The sequence below is a fragment of the Xenopus laevis genome, chromosome 7L (genome assembly GCF_017654675.1).
Source record: "Xenopus laevis strain J_2021 chromosome 7L, Xenopus_laevis_v10.1, whole genome shotgun sequence".
NCBI classification, from domain to species: Eukaryota; Metazoa; Chordata; class Amphibia; order Anura; family Pipidae; genus Xenopus; species Xenopus laevis.
Window position 1 is genome coordinate 97,244,329 of NC_054383.1, and position 22,363 is coordinate 97,266,691.

The 22,363-nt window shown below is 38.4% G+C and overlaps 1 protein-coding gene across 2 annotated transcripts in view; it reads left to right on the forward strand.

Annotated features, from left to right (window-relative positions):
• Nucleotides 1-5,697: 5,697 nt before the first annotated feature.
• The window catches only part of c1qtnf12.L (C1q and TNF related 12), a 49,090-nt gene continuing 32,424 nt past the window's right edge, over nucleotides 5,698-22,363 (forward strand). The window contains exons 1-2 of one of the 2 annotated variants that reach the window (XM_041569367.1): nucleotides 5,698-6,050; nucleotides 6,174-6,848. In XM_041569367.1, coding sequence (XP_041425301.1) covers nucleotides 6,678-6,848 — 171 coding nt within the window. In that variant the 5' untranslated portion in view covers nucleotides 5,698-6,050; nucleotides 6,174-6,677. Of the gene's footprint in view, nucleotides 6,849-22,363 lie in introns of both variants that reach the window. The other variant, XM_041569368.1, reaches the window with a different exon arrangement.

A 22,363-nucleotide genomic window follows, 5' to 3' on the forward strand; every position in this document is an offset into this window, starting at 1 on the left:
ATTCTACTTAGTTGGCTGGGACCACCACCTGGTGGCCCAGGTAGTGGGTTGGCTAATAGCCTGGGTCTCTTTGAGGGAGGATGTGTACCAGCCTAACATTTTGCTACCCCCTCCCACCCCCCAAGTCTAGGAGTAAAATACTTATGAAGATACAATTTCTCTGCATGTTAGAGCAGTGATCCTCCTCTCAATAACACCCTGCCTGGCAACCTATGGCAACCTTGCATCTAATATGTTTGCGACATAGAATATAAAATTAGTAGGGGCTGAATCCACTAATTCCATTGTTACATATATCTTTAATTATAACTTTAAGAACAAGTGCAGGTGCAATTCTCATAATGCAATTCCACTTTGAGGCATATCAAGAGCAGACTGTTTAGTGGCAAGCACGTAAATGAACACACACACATATTCTGCACATGGAGATGCACTTTGCCCAGTTTATAACCAAAATACAGAATGAACCCAGATTCATATTATAGCTACATGACAACCAGTGTGTGTCCCATTCCCTAAGTAAGTCCTGTGTCTACCCAATTCTGCAACATATAGCTGCACAGCACAAATATATTATATGGCCTAAAAAATCATTGTCTACTTTAGTACCGTAAGTGCATTTCTTCTACTGTATCTGAAGGGACACTGCATTTGTGGGAGGCTGTACTAGAATTGTGCAAATACCCGTTGTGAAGGTCCCTTTGCATTTCAGGCTAATACAACCAAATCTCAAGTCAGCACCAGCCTCCCAGATTCTCAAAAGATTGTTACAAATTATTTGTGCAGAGAAATCCGGAAAAATGCTTTGAGTGACAAAGCAAACACACATACAATGCAAAAGTGTGATGCAGCCTTATGGTCATGAATAGGCCTACGTGTCAATAGGATTAGTAACACTATACGGGTATGTGTCGCAACCAGAAGAAAAAGCGTAGTTAAGCATGTCAGAAATGTGCATTTGTTATAGAGTTTTGTGACTTAAAAGGAACCACAAGTTCAGAAGTCATTTCAGTGTGTTGTAATTTATTACCATAATGAAAGAAAATACATTCTAAATTAATGGCAGCCATCTTTGCACAAAGTTCAGACCTTTATGTCATTCTCACTGGCATTTAGAAATTTATATTTGCGTCTTGCAGTTTTTGGTAGAATGTTTTGTAATTTTTCTTACCAGTGTCCAATTTGTGCAGTTGTTTATCAGCAGGAGAAGAATAAAGAACATTTAATTGCATATCAGGGTCCATGTGGATTCTTCACGGTTCAGGTATGTTATTCAGAATTCTTGGGACCTGGGTTTTCCAGATAATGGATGTTTCCATAATTTGGATATTCATTCCTTAAGTCTATTAGAAAATCATGTAAACATTAAATAAACCCAATATGCTGGTTTTGCTTTCAATAAGGATTAATTATATCTTAGTTGGGATCAAGTACAAGGTACTGTTTTATTATTACAAAGAAAAAGGTAATAATTTAAAAAAAATTGGATTATTTGGATAAAATGGAGTCTATGGGAAACGGCCTTTCTGTAATTCAGAGCTTTCTGGATAACTGGTTTCTGAATAATGGATCCCATACCTGATAAGTGTTTATGCTGCAGACAAGACTAGGTATTGGTGAAAAAAATGATTAGTATAGCAGTTTTTCAAACTTACACATCTTGTGGACTTGTAACTTCCAGCATCCTCTGACAAAAAAATTGTATTGAAAATGCATTTAGAGCAATCACACCACTCAGAGGTATATGACAGATCTGTATATACTTAGAAACTGTCAGCACTGTAGTGTATGGAACTGTCAGCCACTAACCGGGCATCCAGTATTATTATCATTAACATTTTTTCAACAGAATGTGAAGAAAATGCAAAAAATATTCTTGACTTTTCTTGAATGTGAGAAATGCTAAATTAATGTCACATAGGGAAAATCATGTGATACATCTGCCTTTTATAGAACAAAACAATCTGGTTGTCATGAGTTTTGAGGCTTCTATTTTAGCACCCCGACAAGTAAAAATGATGCCTGATGCTGACATCATTAATAGGGAAGGAAAGAAATTGGAGGCCAGTTTGTTTTTTACAGAAAAGGTCAGCATCATAATGAAGAATGCATGCATTGAGGCATGGAATATGGAAGATCCCACTCATCTTTGAATATAATGTTAATAAATACAGTACAGTACAGTACAACACTTGCAATTTTTAAAGGGGAAGTAAAGTCTAAAATAGAACAAGGCTAGAAATGCTGTATTTTGTTTACTAAACATAAACAAGAACTTACTGCACCACAAGCCTAATAAAACAAAGGATTTATGGTTGCAAAGTGGGCAGCAGGGGGGTCACCATCTTGTAATTTTGTTATACATCTTTGCAAGACCAAGACTGTGCACATGCTCAGCGTGGTCTGGGCTTTTTAGGGATCGTCACAAATGATCAAAATAGCAGAAGACTAATAATATTTGCCAGAAGCTGATACAGCAAGACTGATTAATAATCAGAATAGGCAGATTGCACTGGGTTCTGTGTTGTCATCTAGTGTGGATTTTATAGCTTCTGTATTGTTTAATACAAACTTTCTCCAACTCTGCAGAACCAGTGGCTGTAGCAAAATAATCATCCAAATAGAATCCCAGTTTATCTGTTTAAAGGGCATGTAAAGGCAAAAATATAAAATCCCATTTTTACTTTCTTTAATGAAAAAGAAATCTATCTCCAATATACTTTAATTAAAAGATGTCTACAGTTTTTATCATAAACCTGACTGTATGCAGTGCAATTCCCCCTTCTTTTACTGCTGTGGATAGGAATTGTCAGATGGTCCCCAACTGCTGTGCAGGTAAACGATCATACTTTCAAATGGCAGGGGGAGCCCCCCCACCTTACTTCCCAGAACTCGAGCAGCATTGTTGGATTCCCTGTAGAGATTTGTATCCAGAGACGCAGTGCAGTCTCTATATTATGATTATTAATCAGTCTTGCTGTATTGGCTTCTATGGCAGATATTATTTGACTGCTGTTTTGATAATTTATGACGATCCCTAAGCTTAACCTCCCAACTGAAGCCCAGACCACACTGAGCATGTGTGAGTCTTGATATTGCAGAAATGTCTAGCAAAGTTACAAGATGGTGACCCCCTGCGCCAACTTTGAAAGCATAAATCATTTGTTTGATTAGGCTGCTGGTGCAGTAAGTTCATGTTTATATTTAGTATACAAAATACAGCATTTCTAACATTATTCTATTTTAGACTTTAGTTGCCCTTTAAACCTGGCTCCATGATTTTTGTCCCTGCAGCTGGAGTTGGAAAAGGTAAAGGGGATGTAAAGGCAAAAATAAAATCCAATACAAATCTCTACACAGTCGGCGACTGCTCTACAGGGAAACAAACAAAGCTGCTTGAGTTCTGCATGGCTGGGAAGTAAGGTGGGGGCTCCCCCTGCTGTTCATAAGTATGATTGTCCTATCCTATCCAGAGCAAGTAAATGAAGGGAGAATTTCACTGCATACAGTCAGGTTTCTTATAAAAATGGTAGTCATTTTTTAATTAAAGTATATTAGAGATAGGTTTCCTTTTCATTAAAGAAAGTAAAAATGGGATTTTAATTTTTTTGCCTTTACATGCCCTTTAAGGGAAAAACAAAAGCTAAAGCTTCTGAACCTTGAAACCTAGCTTATTTCACCTTCATACTTGTTCAAGATGCAACATAGTCCTCTCCACTTCCTTTGAGTGGCATATTTTAGCAGTTATCATACTGTAGTTGCCATTTGCAAGTTATGCACCAGAGGACGTACTGATTATCAGTTATATATTAGTTATACGTTTCACAAAAGCGATATGTATTACTTTATAACCCTCACTGATAATTCATTTATTTTTATGCAGAGGCATAAATAGAACCTATTAAAGATGCTGGTATATCCAGGGCAAAAATACCATTGGTGGGTATCCTGTACTCCTTGACCACCCCAAACAGATCTGTCAAAACATCCAGCTTAACAATTGATGGTTTAAACTCAACATGTTCAGTTCGCATTCTTATAAGAAGTACATTATTTACTTTGTTCTTAATCTGTTTTCGTTCCTCCTCAAACCCCAAACATCTTGATTTCATATGTTTGTTGTGAAAAGGCCAGAAAATCCTCAATATTGAACCAGAAAAAATGTATTTCCTTTAAATACATAACATATTTAAAAAAAAAAACTGAAACTCTGATAGTTTAGACCGGGGGTCCCCAATCTTTTTTTACCCATGAGCCAAATTCAAAATATAAAAAGATTGGGGAGCAACACAAGCAAACAACCAAAACGTCCCTGTTTGGCAGTACACCGGGTGTTTATGCAACTAAAACTTGCCTCCAAGCCAGGAATTAAAAATTAAGAACCTACTTTGAGGCCACTGGCAACATCCAAGGAGTTGGTGAGTAACATGTTGCTTGCGAGCCATTGGTTGGGAATCACCAGTTTAGTAGAAAAGAAGCTCCATCCCCTTGTGCGGAGACCCGAAACGTTGCACTTCCGCAGTAAAAAGTTTTTGCAAGGGCTTGCCCTGCAACTACACTCCTTGTGTGCCAGTGTGCTTCTTTTCTACTGGACTGGGAGGCTGCCGTATCCTCCAAACATCGGGTACCAAGCTTATCGGTATAAGCCACCTAAGGCAAGGTTCTTCTCTTTCCACATGATGGAAGTGCCCATATAAAATCAATGGGAAGCTTATGGCAATACCAAGCTTTATTGGGCTGTCTTTTAACTTTAGTCAAGTGAATGTTATTTGTGGAATGTAAGATGTATGCAGCAAACACAGACCCAAAATGCTTGCCATTTCATGTACATTTTGTGTTAATCCCTCATACGCTCTGTAAATAAGAGGAGAAAACAACAATATACCTTGTGCTTTAGAAGGTTACAAAGATCTGGTCTATAAGTGGCTATTCTGCTATTACATGGCTCATTATTTATATAAACCATTAATAGTGGTCCATCGCCTGCCTGTGCCAGTGCAGCCAGCCTGCCTCCAAACTATTTTCAATTAGAATTTAACTGAGGACTAATGCAATTTTTATGCATTTTCTACTTTCCAATCAGATGACCTTTGTCTGGAAGTCTTAGTCTGTTTCATTGCTTAGAGGTGCTTGAAAGCAAAAAGGGAATACAGAACAGGTTGGACATGTCTAATGGCCTCTTACATCACAGTTTTTACTTGTTAAAAAAGTATTGAATAAGCAACATTTGTTATGGAAGTGATTAAAAAATAAGACACTTGCAATATGAGACAGTCACAATTGTAGCCAATAACATGTTAAAATAAGAGAGTTTAAAAACAGATATGTGAATATATAATATATATAATATATAATATAACACAAGTGCCTAAAGATATGCTTTCTATAATTCTGACACGATGTGGTATGGAAATTAAAAGTCACTGCAAAATTCTCTGGTTTCCCCTGCTTCAAATACAAGGGTCCCTGTACTCCCCCACCAAACCTTTTCACATGATCATTTCACAACATGAAAAGTCCACCATGATGAGAAAAAATGGAGGGTTATGAGTCATTAAAAAGTGATTAACGTCTCTCTGGAGAGGGTCTGATCTGCTTATCAGCCGTTATTTAATTGGACTGTGAAAAAAAGGATTGACAGATGAGCATGGAAGGCCCCTCCCTTTCTCTCTCAAGTTGTTAGTAGGGCTGTTACAGGAAAGAAGTATATATTTGGGGAAATGAACTAGCCTGCAGAGCAACTGCCAATTTGCAGTTGAGAAGAGACAGTGAGAGACAGAGAAAATATATATGCTGGAGCTGAGAGCAAACGGCCATCTATCTAAACAGTCATTAGAACACGGCACGTGTGTAAGAATAAAGAAGGACTTATTTCAGAGAATTGCTGGATTTTTCTCTAATTTTTTTCATCTGCAGTAGAAATTCAGACTTTCTTTGTTTTTAATGATCCTGGCTGCTGTTTAAAGCAAAAGAGATGAATTATTGTCCTCGCCTTAAAGCCAAGAACAGAGCATGAAAATGCTAAACATACATTAAGATATTTTTACCAAGTAAGGAGATGTCTTTGCTATATTCATTGCTTGCAAAATAAATAATACCCAGAAGAAAGCTGGTGAAAGAGGCCATTAAATGTGGAGTATACCTTAAAGCCTTTAACTTTTGTTTTTTTAAAGGTTTGCCTTGATTTGAAGGAGAGAAGTTCACCTGGACACTAAGGAGATGAAGAAGATGATCTTGTGATCAGCATGAGGATGTCATTGTACCATCATTTGGCTTATAAGCTCGGGATTTATTGATGATTGTTTCTGTGTGTGATCTTTCACTGTGAATCACTGCATACACTGATGGGTCTCTATGCTGACAGATGTGGGCTGAGATGTTGCCCTGATACTTCAGACTTTACAGGCTTCATAGCTCAGTGAGTTTTAATTACACTTTATGGACTTTTGAGCAAGCCGGTAGGAGAGAATTTTTTTCAACCCATCCTTTATGCGGAAAAAGACCTGGTGGGATTAATTCATGTTTTATCTTGACCCTTTTGTCTTGTCCAGTCCTTATCTACACTGAAGGAGCTATTATTTACACTTGTTTTGTCCTGTTAAGCATCTTTCAAAGACACTTGGAGTGCTTTCCAGCTCAGCTTTCTAACTCCTGAAGGATATATTTCCCAGAACATAATGAGGTGTTGGGTATGGCTGTTAGTGGCCACAGTTCTGTGCCAGCAGCTTTCTGTTGTCCGAGTCCTGGCAGCTAAAAAGGAACGCAAGAAAGGAAAAGACCCACATCAGTTCACTGAACCCTTCAATGTCTCCATGTCCAACAGTGAGGAGTTACATGAAACTGACAAGGTATGTAAGTCATTTGGGACACCTGCACCTTGCACTGCTTGCTAAACCCCTTATTCAAACCAGGTGCAGCAGCCAGATGCCCCCCTAATGCGCTTTCCAAATTCAACATTTGCTGTCTGACCCTATAAAATAAAAACTGCTTCTTCCATTGTGAAATCTTGCCATAAAGGACCTCTAGGTAACAAGAAGAATAAGGTGCCAGAACCCCTCTCTAAAAGCATTCAAGCTGCGTTCTTATTGCTGCTGCTAAACTACAACTTAGCTGAGTCAGTAGCAGAAGCTGGATGGTTGATTTAAAAGGCTAAAAGGGTTAATTCAGAGAATCTAATATATTCACCTGTAGGTGTTTTTATTACTGTAGCACACAAGGGCATACAGAATAGATGCAATGTATATAGCACACATATATTTAGACCAATATTGTTCTACAGCAATTACAATGCTTGCAAAATAGAGCTTTGCGACTTTTTAAAGTTCACAAGAGCACAGCAATGAAAAGTTTCAGTTTTTACAAGTCTGTAGTAAAGACTCGGTCCATGAGGAATAACTAGAGACAGCATGACAGGCTTGTTAAACAACCATGACTGTGTTTTCTTTCATGCAAAGTGTGACAGATTACATTACTTAGAGCAGAGCCCAGTTTATCGCCAATACATTGCTGAGTTATGGAAACCTGTTCTTGTATGCAGCATTTTATTAGCTTTATTACAGAGGTTGCAGGAATAAATGGAAGATATTGTTGGAGACAGAAGTACAGAGGCCATTACTATGTAGAGTAAGGGAGCAAAAGGGGCTATAATAAACTATGTTATTTAAAGGGGTTAAGAGAAGGTAGGAATGTCGGGAAAGGAACAGTGCAAGAAGAGAAATTTGTTTACTTTGTGGCAAGTGTCAGAATGGAAGAGGAAGTGCTGGACCAGGACACACATGAAAGTGATGTTTTGAATAGTAGCTGGACAGGAGATGTATTGCTGTGTAGCTTCAATGGTAAGACATGGAAAAGGACATGAAACGCAAATTAATGTGTGACATAAAAGAAAAACTTATGGATAGCTGTCAGTGGCCAGATTTTTTCAAATCATAGTTTATTTTGCTTTATAGACAGATAATATATGGGTGCATTTGAGTGCATATGTGCTGCATAGCATTATTCACCTTCAAAGAATGAGCAGGCAGGTTTGTTGGTGCCTAGAATGTTATTTACCCAAGCCAGGAACAACTCCAGAGCCTTTACAGTAGCACATATTATATATTTATATATTGCTCAGAGACTGGCTGATTAATAGACATGTGATGTTCAACATAAATGAATTCAGGCATCTCAACATATGGCTCCTGACTGCAGTAAAACACAATACATTACCTCTGAAAACATACCTTTTTATGAGTGAAGGATACCTTTCAACTATGACTTACTTCTAGTATCTCCATTCAGTGCCTGCCTTAGCATAAATAGTGCCCTGGTTGGCCAAAGAGAATTGAAAAGGCATTGAATAAAGTAGTGGTCTCTTTTTTTATATCTCCTTGAAAGCTTTGTACAATATTGTACCCTTCAGCATATATTCAACTGTGATTGCACAAGTTGAACATCTAAAAGGTTGGCAATGTCTCCATTAACATTAATGGAGATATATTCATTTGTCCCTAAAAATGTATCTCGAAGTGTAATGAAATGCTAAATGAAGCATGCTAAACGCTAAATGTTTTGACATTCTGGAGTAGATTACATTACATCAATTTTGCTTTACTTCTTAAAATGTGTGCAGGAAACAGACCATGGCTTTCCTTTAGGTTCCACAGTATGAAGCTGCAGATAACCATAGAAGAGACACATGTGGACCCCAGCCAAATATTCATTTATATTAAGTAGGCATATTATGGATGGTGGGGGGGGGGGTATTGTGACAGTGTATGACAAAGAATGAATATAAAATTACTTTTTTTTAATAAAAAACAGGGGATTTTCCCTAGTGCCAAAGAAGTGATATATGAATAAGTTCTATGTGGTGCACAACACTGGCATATTTGTAGAAGAGATCTTCTAGCAGCTGGAATGGTGGTTGGGTTTTGTAGAAGGTATTGTACAGACTGAGAAAGAGGCAATGTCCCTGGAATGTGGTGGAATTAGAACAGGGATAACACAAAATCAGCTGATTTTCTAGAAAGATGTAAAATTGGTGGATAGTTGGTTAGGGCACACACATAAAACCATGGTCCAAGATCAGAATACTACTAATGCCAATCTTTGTACTATGTGCCCCCCCGTTAGTGCTGAGTTCACTTAGTGCAGTGATCCCCAACCAGTGGCTCATGAGCAACATGTTGCTGACCAATCCCTTGGGTGTTGCTCCCAGTGGCCTCAACGCAGGTGCTTATTTTTGAATTCCTAACTTGGAGGAAAGTTTTAGTTGCATAAAAACAGGCAAACTGCCAAACAGAGCCTCCTGTAAGCTGCCAGGTCACATAGGGCTACCAATAGTCAAACACAACCCTTATTTGGCATTACCAGGGACTTTTTGCATGTTTCTGTTGCTCCCCAACTCTTTTTACATTTGAATGTGGCTCATGGGTTAAAAAAGGTTGGGGATCTCTGACTTAGCGGCTGCACTTAGTACCAGTGCTGAGCAGATGATCTAGATGCATAGGGGCACCCTGTACTTTACACGTGCTTTGTGTATGCTGACACTCCTTCTTGTTGGGCCTGTGGAATGGCACACTAATATGGGGATGTGCACGTGGATAAATCCATTGGCCATCACTTACATGGAAGGTGGAACTTGTGCCATCTTGCACACCATTTACTGTCAGTTGAAAGTCTTTGATCATGGTAAGGAACATTGCTTTACAAATGTTTTAATTAACTTCTAGCAGAGAACAGCAGGAGACTCTGGATAATGTCGTTCATTTCACTTTAATGCAGTGATGGGCTGCATTTTAGATTTAATTGGCCTTTCAATTTCTTGTTGGTGATGAAGCAAAAGAATACATCTTTAAAGAAGAAACCTACATGACTAGCAAGGGGACCACAGCTGATCTTGGAAGGGCTGTATGCGATCACTGTTCTAGTTTGACCTTAGGAAAAATGTGTTTTATACATATGACCCAGTACATAGGTTTCCATTGTGCCCTTTCTTTCATCTTAAATTGAGAGCTTAACTGAAAAACAAGTTTCCCTCTTAGGAAGTAACATGCTGTTACATTTGAAATGTGCTTGTGCCAGCCAGCAGAGGGGAGCAATTTTTCTTTGCATCTATCACATTCTGTTCAATCTCCTTACTTTAGATGTGCTGAAACATACTAAGTCAAAATCAAATATCTTACTTCCGAGGAACTAAACGCATAACCATAGGGGTTAATCAGGTTTGATGGAAGTGGGTGCAAATTGCAAAAAAAAGAAAGCACACTTTGCGTTTTACCCCTTGACATGTGGCTGAAGGTGCAGTTTTTGTGTTTCAGAAAGTAGTGCAAGGACCTGTGCTTTCCCCATCATTACAGCATTTCCTGCTTTTACCAATGTTTTATTCATGAGGGGCGGCAAAGGGAGGCACATAGGTGACCCTTGTCTTTTACTTGCACTTCATTTATAAAAGCAAGTTAGGGTGTGCATAGTGCAGGGGAGTACTGACCAATGTGAGTTGCAGAATGCAGCAATGCCCCAAAAGCAAATGAACACCATGCATTGATTTGAATAAGAGACTGGAATATGAATAGGAGAAGGCCTGAATAGAAAGATGAGTAATAAAAAGTAAGTCAATGACTGCTGGAAAGGCAAATAATGAAAAAACTATAAAAAAAAACTCCAAAAACCAACTGAAAAGTAGAGAAGGGCCATTCTACTGTATAACATACTAAATTTTACTTTAAGGTGAATCACCTCTTTAACTTGCTTATTCATCAACTATTGCTTTCAACAAAAACAAGTACAATCAGAAATACTGTCCTTTTGTGGGCTACCTGGATCATTTTAAAGGAGAAACAAACCCATCTTAAAAAAACCCTACCCCTCTACCCCACATAGCTTCCCTACCCCCCTGCCTAGCTGCTACCCCAGGCAAATGCCCCTAACTCTTTACTTACCCCTCGGTGCAGATTCAGGGATCGGACTACATGGCAGCCATCTTCTTCTCTTCGGTAATCTGAGAATGAGACCAGCGTGGCAGCGCATTCACAGTTGGAGCAATGCACTGGAATTGATGGACATTGCTGAAGCGCCGGAAGAAGACCTGGAATATGGCTGCCGTTAACTCTGATCCCTGAATCTGCACTGAGGGGTAAGTAAAAGGTTAGGGGCATTTGCCTGGGGTAGCAGCTAGGCTGGGGGGTCTATGGTGGGTAGGGGTTTTTTAATATGAGGTTCTTTTCTCCTTTAAGCAGCTTCACACCACCCATGCTCTTAAAGGAAAACTATACCCCCAAACAATGTGGGTCTCTATAAAAAGATATTGCATAAAACAGCTCATATGTAAAACCCTGCTTCATGTAAATAAACCATTTTCATAATAATATACTTTTTTTAATAGTTTGTGCCATTGGGTAATCATAAATAGAAAATTACCATTTTAAAATACAGGCCACCCCCTGAGATTTTAGGATTCACGGTGCACACAAACAAACCAAACAAGCCATACATGTTAGGTCACATGAGCCAATTAACAGACAAAGTTCTGTCTTTTGCTTCCACACTTCTTCCTTTTACAGTTAGAGCTGCAGTATTTCTGGTCAGGTGATCTCTGAGGCAACACACAGACCATCACGAAATGGTGGTTCAAGGCAAGAGATACAAAAGGGCGAGATTTACTTAAATATATACAGTATACCAGTTTGGTAAGATTCTTTAATATGCCACTTAATATGATATAATCTGTTGCTTAAATATTAATTTTGGGGTAAAGTTTTCCTTTAACACTCGAGTCTCAACTCTGCTCATAACAACTGGGGCAATAAGCCCACTAATACTATTCCATGGAACTCAAAATCGATTTGACTGCCCAGCTGCTTAGCACTCCCTACCTTGTTCCACTGTACTATCATTTGAAATGATATACTTGATGTTATAAATGTGCTAGAAGAGTATGCTGTGCACACATTCCACGCCGGTTGCTGCCCTTTGGAGCTTACAATTTCACACATACAAGTATTTTAAACAAGGGCCAGTACACCAGTAACATGTCGGGATGCTTTTACTCTTTAAGAAGAAAGCAGGGCACATACAGGAAACACACCCAAGCGTAAGGAAAGTGTATGTTAAACCTCCACCAAATGTGACAGAAAATGACACTCAAAAAACCCAAGTTAAAAACAAATTCGATTTTAAAAAGTAAAAACATCTATGTTACTTCCCTTGACTGAGGTATAGCTATTCTTTTTTTGGACCTCCGTGTGTTGTGTAATTGTTGTTTATGAAGTGATGTTAACACGTATCAGGATAATCTTTTTATTCCGCGAAGATCAATATACTAGCAACTTGTTCCCAGGAACCTCCCTATCATTTTTTATCTTGGTATGCCCATTCCTTGAAGCCGAAAATGGCTTGGAAGACTTTATTTTGACTTGGACCACCTTGACCTTGCATAAATAGAGTTCTTGCACAGACTTACAGACACTGGCGTAACTATAGAGGAAGCAGATTTCGCGGTCGCGGGGGGCCTTGGGGAAAAGGGGGGCCCAGACTGCAGGGTCTGTTTCCTCTATAGCGTTAAAATCCCCCTCCCCTCCTCTTTTTTTTTTTCTTTAAATTGACATGCTTAAGATATGAGCACAGGAGTGCCTATGCGCATGAAGTTTTCTTTGTGACTGGCGGCCCAGCATGCTGTTTTCACGCCCCAGCTTACAGATATGCTAGCCATAGGGAACTCCCAACAAGCAGTGCTGCAATGTAATTCCTTGCCCTCTAATAATAACATCTTACAAAGAATGGGGGCAATAACCTGTCCCAGTATTACTAGTGGTAACTACCAGTGCATATATTTATTTTTTTGTGCGAAGGAACATGTTGGAACAGTTCTGCAGTGTAACATTCCCTGACAGGATGAAACCAGTCCAGATAAATTAATTCTCCAGACCTGAAAAAAAAAAACGACGTAATCACCATCACATATATTTTGTTTTCCCAGCTAATGAGAACATTCTGAAATATATTTGTGACAACAATCTCTTTCACACATGTTAAACATGTCAGTTGCTGACAAATGACATTAAACTGATAGTAATATCTATAATCCTTTTTAACTGGTCTTCATTTTTTCTTTTTTTATGAATTGACTTTTGATTCTTTCTAGCTTTCAAATCGACCTCTAAGGCCTCTAACTCATCTTTTGTTCATTCCATCTCCTATTCATATTCCAGTCTCTTATTAAATCAATGCATAGTTGCTAAGGTAATTTGGATCCTAGCAACCAGATTGCTGAAATTGCAAATCAGAGAACCACTGAATAATGCTAAATAAAGACATCTAAAGAATTACATGCAGACATCAGAGCCATCAGTTCCACACTGTCCTCTCTGAAAAGGTATTTGCGTTTAATATGTCAAAGCAGCAAGTGAAATTGCATTTGTTTCAAAGACCTAATTGTGCTGAGCACAAATCCATGAATGCTCGCAATTACACTGGAATTGAGGGAAAAATGGTGTGTTATGGGTAAAAATCAAACTGGGTCAGAAATTTAACTTTGCACACTACCCAATCTAAATTCTATGTTTCTAAATGAGCCCTTGATATCACATTTAGGGCCAGATGTAGATAAAAGGAAATCATAGCAATTTGACCGTTTCAGTGCAAATCTGTTTCTTCTTAGTCTAGGCGCCAGCATTTTGTTGATTTTATAATTTGCTTTTCCGACTAAAATAGCTTTGTCCCAAGTTTATTACCACACAGACAAGTGTTGTTTATCTACTGCATTTTTCCTTACTAAAAAAAGTGGACACTGTATGTAGTTACCATGCCTGGGCATATTATATTAAGATTTCCTTAAAATTACATATCCTGATATTATAGTTAAAAGGGAACTATCGCAAAAATGAAAATTTAATATAAGCTTCATCATACTGAAATAAGAAACTTTCTAAATACATTCAGTTAAAAATTTTGTATCGTTTCTGGAATAATTACATTTATGTTCACTATTCCTCTCTAAACATCTGTTTCTCTTTATTCTCTCTTCATTCAGGAGTTGGTGTCAGATTATCATTGACAGTTAGATCCAATATATCTTATAGGGGGGCTCCTTTTGCCTAGAAGATGTATTAGAGCTCACTCTATTAAAATCACCAGACATCCTGTCTCTCTACATGCAGAATTTGTGCAAAAGGCAGTTATTTTGTTAGATTTTGTTTGTACGGGAATCAGTTATTTGAGTGAGCTCTAATACATCTGTTAGGAAAGGAGACCCCTTATAAGATATATTGGATCTAACTGTCAATGACTATCTGACACCCAAACTGCTGCAAGCAGACAGAATGAAGAGAAACAGATTTTTCAGAAACAATGCAGAATATTTAATTGATTGTATTTAAAAAGTTTCTTATTTCAGTATGCTGAAGCTTATATTCAGTTTTCATTTTCACGATAGTTTCCCTTTAAGCTTTCCGTGTGGTAATTTTTCAAGAAATTATTATGCCGCTTTTGATTCCAGTAAGGACCCAGCAAACATAAATAAACCTGCTGGTACGTGTAAATGTATATTTATGTGGAATCACAGCCGGGCCAAGATATTTTGGTACCCTAGGCAAGGGCTTCAATCAGTGCCCCCCCCTCACCCGGTCCTGCATTACCATTTCCCACCTTACCATTAATATTGCCCCCATTTGTACCTGTGCCAACGGCAGTCAATCCCTCAAATAGCCCCCAATCTGTACTTATGCCAGCATAAACCAAAATATCCATCATATTGCCCCCAAATATGTAATTGTGCCAGCAGCAGCCAAAAATACATCATATTTCTCCCTAATCGTCTGTTTACCTGTTATAGCAGCTGCCAAGATATTGCCCACAAATATGAACCTGTGCCAAGAGGGAGCTGTGCTCTGATAAACTTCAATCACTCTTTACTGCTGTACTGCAAGTTGGAGTGGTATCACCCCCCTCCCTTTTCCCCCCCAGCAGCCAAACAAAAGAACAATGGGAAAGTAACCAGATAGCAGCTCCCTAACACAAGATAACAGCTGCTTGGTAGATCTAAGAACAACACTCAATAGTAAAAACCCATGTCCCACTGAGACACATTCAGTTACATTTAGAAGGAAAAACAGCAGCCTGCCAGAAAGCATTTCTCTCCTAAAGTGCAGGCACAAGTCACATGACCAGGGGCAGCTGGGAAATTGACAATATGTCTAGCCCCATGTCAGATTTCAAAATTGAATATAAAAAAATCTGTTTGCTCTTTTGATAAATGGATTTCAGTGCAGATTTCTGCTGGAGCAGCATTATTAACTGATTCATTTTGAATTTTTTTTTTTCCCATAACAGTATCCCTTTAAGGCTGATTTACTAACACAAGGACACAGTTATAGCCTCAAATATGCATAAAAATTGCCATGTCGTCTTACTTAACAATACAGTAGGGAACATTCACTTACCAAGCTGCAGTGAGAAAAGTGCAATTTCTAGTGCAATCACCTGTTTTCGTCCCACAATACTCCATTTTCATCTCAGATGCAAACAGGCTATTTTTTTGATGCAATTGTGCTGCAGGGCCACCAATAAAAATCACACACAATAGTTAAGAAAAAAATTGGTGGTCAGAGCCCCCCTACAAGTTAAAAAAATTGTGCCAGTGCCCAATTCGCCTTGAGAAACCCGCGTTTCTCGAATTCTTGTTATCCGAATTTGGTTTTACTTAGCTACGGAGCCTTTATTATTATAATACTTAGTCCGGAATTGGTCCTAGAGGGTGGTGTGTCACAACCCACAGCTCAGCTCATATCACCTTATCTCTCTTTACTTTGTACTTAACTACAAGGGACCGATGATTTGTGGTTTTTTAGGTTAAGCTAGCCTCTTTTTCAAGCATAGATTACGGTAATTTACGAGACCACAGTCACGGTTACCCTGCCTGCCTTCACTTTGTGATGTCCCAGGGATAGAAAAATGCTAGGTAGAAAGCTTTTGGGACAACTTCACCGTTCTTTATTTCATCATCATCATCATTTATTTATATAGCGCTGTCAAGATACGCAGTGCTTATTTCAATTTCCTACTATTTTCTTATGAACCTGAGCAAAATGGTTGCATATTATATCTGAATTTATCGTTGGTCACAGAACAAATTTACCTTCTACCTACCTTTATTAACTGGGGATTGGAATAGCACTAAATATTTATTGCACTGCACTTTAGATCCATGAATTTTTTATAGATAATTAGTTGAAAGGAATTGATTCAATATTAAGTGTTATTTAATTTATTCTATATAAACGCTACAATTAATTGAGGATTGATTCTTTGATAATTGATTGCACTGCACTTTAGCTTAAATAATTGAGAACTAATTGATGTATGGGAAACTAATTTATGCACTGCACTTTATAACTAATCTAATTTCTTTACCAAAGTATACTATGTATTAATTCACATTTTAATTAGAATTAGTTCACTGGTTTTACATATAAATCTATTGGCTGTACCACAGACCAGCCAATTAGAAGTACCTATAAGGCATAGACTCCTGGCCTAATACAGTGGGTTGCACAGTTACCAACCACTGATCCTTTAATTTAGACTTATGTCCTACTGATGGGAGTAAGGAATGTAATGATATTCTATAATAGTTTTCCTGTGGGGTACTTTCTTTTTTATTGTCTCTATAGAAAAATCCTTTTTCAAAATTGAATTTTTTGACCTGTGTCAGACCTCTGCAGAAACTAAGAGGATATAATATTATATAGGCAATCAAGTTTACCGTTTCTTCTCTCTTTATAAAAAAAAATTGGTTACCAGGGCCCCCCTATAAGTTAAAAAAAAAAACATTGGCGCCAGGGTCCCTCTTACTGTAAATTGGGGCCCCAAAGAATATTTTTTAAAGACAACATTGGCACCAGGGCCCCCCTTACAAGTTAAAAAAAATTGGGACCCCAAAGAATATTTTTTAAAAAAAACATTGGTGGCAGGGGCCTATAGAATATTAAAATAATACATTGGTGGCCAGGGGATTTAAAAAAAAATAAAAAAACACAAATTGGTGTTCAGTAAAATTGAATTTGTGGCTTTAGGACTTCAACTTTGTCTCCTTTCGTGACTTTGGGTCTTTTCGTCGTTTCAGGACTTCAATTTCGGCTGTTTTCATGACTTTGGGTCTTTTCGCTGCTTCAGGACTTCAGTTTCAGCTGTTTTCGTGACTAATATGGCACATCTTAGTGGAGCTGATAAGGAATTTCCACATCTTTCTATGCCAGTTACAATCATGAATAGCCATTAGCCAAGAAAGAGGTGGAAATGTTTAAAAATACATGAGATATACGTTAGGAAAATTCAATTTAGGAAGCAATGACTTGTGGATACAACCTGCTACATGAAAGAGTTATTCTGCTTTGAAGATGGAGGATATGCACAACCTTTATGCACATTTATTTAAATTTTCAGTTTCACAGTATTAGTTTTAGGTTCCATTTTGGAAAGAGTTATGAGCATTATTGATACTATTAGTATGACATGTGTTAGGAATTTCGGAGCCAGAGGAAGGAAATCTGAAAAAAGCATAGTACAATACCGAGGCAGGAGCCAATGAGGATTTGTGTTACTTGTCAGGGGTGGAGTTCTTCATGCTACTGTAAATAAGGGTAGAAGGAAGAAGAATTGATAGAAAGCAAAAAGATTGTTCTGTAGAAAGACTTTGGAGATTAAGAATAAAAAGGGGCAAATTCACTAAAGGGCAAATTTTCGCCTGGGAAGGCATCACTTCACTTTGCACCACTTCGTCAGATGTTAATTTGTAGCGCATAAGATAATTCATCAAAATGCGAAGTTGCGTCTCGGTAGCCGAAGGCTACATTCATTTCTGCCAAGAGAAACTTCTTAGTAAACTTAAGCTCCCCATAGACGCGACGATTCTTCTTGCCGAACGACCGATTTTAGGGAAGCCCGACCAATTATCGTGTGGTTAGTGGTATTCGAACGATCGTACATCTTACGATTTTTCGGCCGACATCTGTCGGGAAATTGATCGGCCAGGTCAAAAAATCTTTGTCGGTCCCAGTGCAATCTCTCTATGTTTGCAGGGCCCGCAGGCAGCTCCCCTTTGTTTTCCTGGTAAATTGGTCTTTTTAATTGATGGTAAATTCGTACGATCGTACGAGCGTTCTGAGAAGATCGTGGTCTCACGATCAGGATCTGATCTTTTAAAAATCTCAACATCTATGGCCAACATTACACTTAGGTCAATTTGAATAGGGCGGGTACATATAGGTCATATATATGACTTTATTAGTGATGTTGGTGCAAATGCTTGAAGTGGCCACTTATTATTACAAATGTTCAAGGTACATTGAAAAGCTTTAGTGACATTAGTGAATTTGCCCCTAAGACTTCATGACTGATCATAAATAGCAGCCAGCAGTAAGTAGCCGTTTTTCCCTATCTGAGAGAAGTGTAAAAAAATTGTATAAAATTGTAACATGCTGATGTTTCTAGAACCCAGAGCAATCTTGTGTGCAGATTGGTAAGGTTTAGACTGGCATAAAGCGTCGCAGTCATAACAAATACGAGTGTTGGAATTGAAAATCATATAAATATTCTACTATAAAAAGACATTTCTGGGAAGATTATTTTAGATTTTGCTTCAAGACACAAATAAGAAACATTTCAGGGCGGATGTGTAATCTCATACTTTTTCTTTCAGACAGAACAGTGGAAATGCTACTCAGACAATCACTACAAGTGAAGTACAAGGCCATAGCTTGGAGGCATGATGGAGCAATAGTTTGATGGAGCATAATGAGTTTTTTAAACTACACGTTACCTTTAATCATAAATATTATCTAAAGCTTATTTAAATTAGTTCAATTATAGTGCTTTTATATGTGTAAATTTGCACCAGCTTGGTAATCTATAACAAACAATATACAGTTATCTTTGATCAGTCAAGTAATGAAAGCAAATTACTGAAGCATGCATGTGTCAGAGCAAAAAGCTCCTATATATTGACAAATGTCGGTACTCAGGAAAATATATTTACAAGTGCAGTCAGGGCCATATTTATATATAGGCATCTGAGGGCCTGTGCCTAGGGCAGCACTCCGGTGCCTTTATGATAAATTAAACATTTTACAGTACTGCCAGCGCCAATCCGCGCCTTTATGCCGCCTGAGGCGGCCTTCCGTTGCCTCCTCACGGCGCTCACATTTTCTGCGCAGGAGGGGGTCGGGGCGCTGCACGACGCTAGTGCAGAGAGCGCAATTGCACTCTCTGCACTAGAAGAGCCGAATTTCCGGGTTGAAAACCGGAAATTCGACTCTTAGTTACCAGGAGCGGCATTTTTGCCGCCCCTGGTAACCAGGGGGGCGCTGCCGCCTGAGGCGAGTGTCTCAACTCGCCTCATTGGTGGAGCGCCCCTGAGTACTGCAAAGCAGCAAATGGATTGTTAGTGCAAACTATTATGGTGAAAGCACACGGGGAGCTTTGCCGCCTGCAGGGAAATAGTGCTCCCTGAGGGTGACAAATCTCCCAAAAATAATCTTTCATTGACTGAAATGGCAATTGCCATGAATATAACATTTGAATCACATTATTGCGAAATTTACCTTTTCACAGGATTATACAATTCACCTGTAGCAAAGTGTCCCATGTGTCATCTCCATTAATTGTCAAGTCCTACACAATCCTTTTTATGTTAATAAAATGTATAAATAAAACCCTTTATCTTGTCTAGTACAGGAGAGAGCCTGAAGAGACCCTTTAATAAATGGGAAAGGTGGTATGGACCTCCTAATGCAACACATTAGTTACTTAAAGGGATCATGTCATCAAAAAACATGTTTTTTTCAAAACGCATCAGTTAATAGTGCTACTCCAGCAGACTTCTGCACTGAAATCCATTTCTCAAAAGAGCAAACAGATTTTTTTATATTCAATTTTGAAATCTGACATGGGGCTAGACATTTTGTCAATTTCCCAGCTGCCCCAAGTCATGTGACTTGTGCCTGCACTTTAGAGTAATGCTTTCTGGCAGGCTGCTGTAAGAGGAACTGTGTTTTAATACATTCATCTTTTGCAGCCTTAAATGAATGCCATGTAAATTGTACATGACCACTGCTTTAGGGTTTGTTGTAACCTGAATCAAAGATTGCACTGGTTTCAGCCCCATGGAACTACATAACCGTCCATGTGTTTTCAAAAAAAGTCACGTTTGGTGTGTCACCTCTAAACTGCAGATGAAAAGAAAGTAGGGATAATTTACAAAATGCAGGAGAGGGTGAAAATGGCAAAAACAGGTGCCAGATCATAGCAGGCAGTAAGGATAAGCACAAGATGCAGAGCACAGCAATGCCCCTTAATGAGTGAAGGAACATGGGTGTTATTTTGTCCCAGTGAACCTTACTGAACCAATAATTATTCTTAAAACATAAAAATAATTTCCAATACTTTACATGGAGTTTACATGGATTTCTAATTTAATTACATGGACTAACATTGTCGAGCAGTTGGGAATATTTTGGATGGATGGCTTAAACTTTTAAATATGCTATTTCTTTTCTCATTGTTAGCAACATTTCATTTGGGCTTCTTTTTTTTTTTTTACAACTGATTTGCCATTCTCTTTTTCCACTTTTCAAATGAGGGACACTGATTCTGACAGCTATAAAACTATTGCTCTGTGCAGTGGCGTAACTACCGGGGGAGCAGGGGGTGCGATTGGGCCAGGGCCCGCACCCCCTCGGGCCCCCCCCAGCAGCTAACATGCACCCATTTCCAGGCGATTCCGGGTGTACGGAGGGGGACGGGCGGCCTGGCTGTGCTTCCTGCGCCAGGGCCCGCCGCCCCTCTAGTTAAATTACTGGCTCTGTGAGGATAAAATGTTATGCTTATTGCTACTTTTTATTACTTATCTATCTATTCAGACCCTTTCCTATTCTTGTTCCAGTCTCTTGTTCAAACCATAGCCTGGTTGCTCAGGTAAATGGAACCCTAGCAACCAGATCATCGGCTCAAGTCCCAAACTGGAGAGCTGCTGAACAAACAGCTAAATAATTAATAAACTACATACATATTTTAAAAATTAAATATGAAGCCCAATTACAAAGAATATCATTATACTAAAAGGTAATTTAAATGTCAAAACTACCACTTTAACTATTACTCCAAGAGTAATTCTAATAAACTTTTTAAAACGTATCGAATGTGCTATAAAATATATTTTAAGAAGTGGATTTTATACTATATACTACTTATATACCATAGTTTTTATTAATTATGGTACTAGTATGATACTAATAATAAGAAATCTTTTAGATACATAATAGAAATGTAAACAGCAAAACTGCACGTTACTCATGTTTCAGTATTAAACACATTTACTTCTACCTTCTCTCCTATTCCCAAAAAAGGCAAAATACTGAGATGCAGATGAGAAGCAGAAATTTCAAGTCTTTATCTTAGTCTGTATCTTTATACAGTGCTTGGTCACCTTGTCTTCATACTCAACCTAACCCCTTAAGAATAATAGGTCTTGCTTGAGCTCTATTAAGACTATACAGAAAAAAATGGTGCACGGTATTGAACGAGTGGAACTATCTACTTCTTCATTCTAGAGAGTATGAATATTTTGAACAGTTACATTATAGGATGCCCTATATTATGAGGATTGGGGGGGTCACTAACCCACCTTTATACAGTTCAATGTAAGGCTGATGGGATGTACTATAATTAAAAACCAACAAAAGACCCCCATTGGCTTTGCCTATGTTGTTAGCTATATTGCTTACACCTGGCACTGCACCTCACCATAAGTCCTTTTTATGTACAGGTATGGGATCCATTATTGGGTTTATTAAGGGGGTTATTTACTAAGCTCCGAATAGCCAAAATTCTCGGAAATCCGAAAAATGTGTGATTTTTCTTATAAAATCGAATTTTTTAGCAGACAAAGTATAGAGAATTAGGGAAAGACCCCTTATCCAGAAAACCCCAGGTCCCGAGCATTCTGGATAACAGGTCCCATACCTGTACTGAAACCTTTTAAAAGGAAGGTCCAGTCTGAAGAACAGTTTAAAGTGAGAAATTCTTATATTAATCCTTTGATGTATTTGGAAGGCCACATTAAAAAATAGCCATGGCATTATATGGAGCTGTTTTTTAATGTTTCCGAAAGGTAAAGGATAGCCAGATCAGATTTTGCTCTGTAAAGAAAGATTTCAACAAGAAGTCTAAAACACACTGGTCTGTTGTCCTTGCTCTGGAAACAGCAATTTATGACCCCATTCAGCTGGGCATTCCCTGTGTAAATTGTGTCTCTGGAGTGCTAGAGTGTGTACCCCCCTGGAGTCTTGTAGTGGAATTATAACAATAGCTGGAATTCGAACACAAT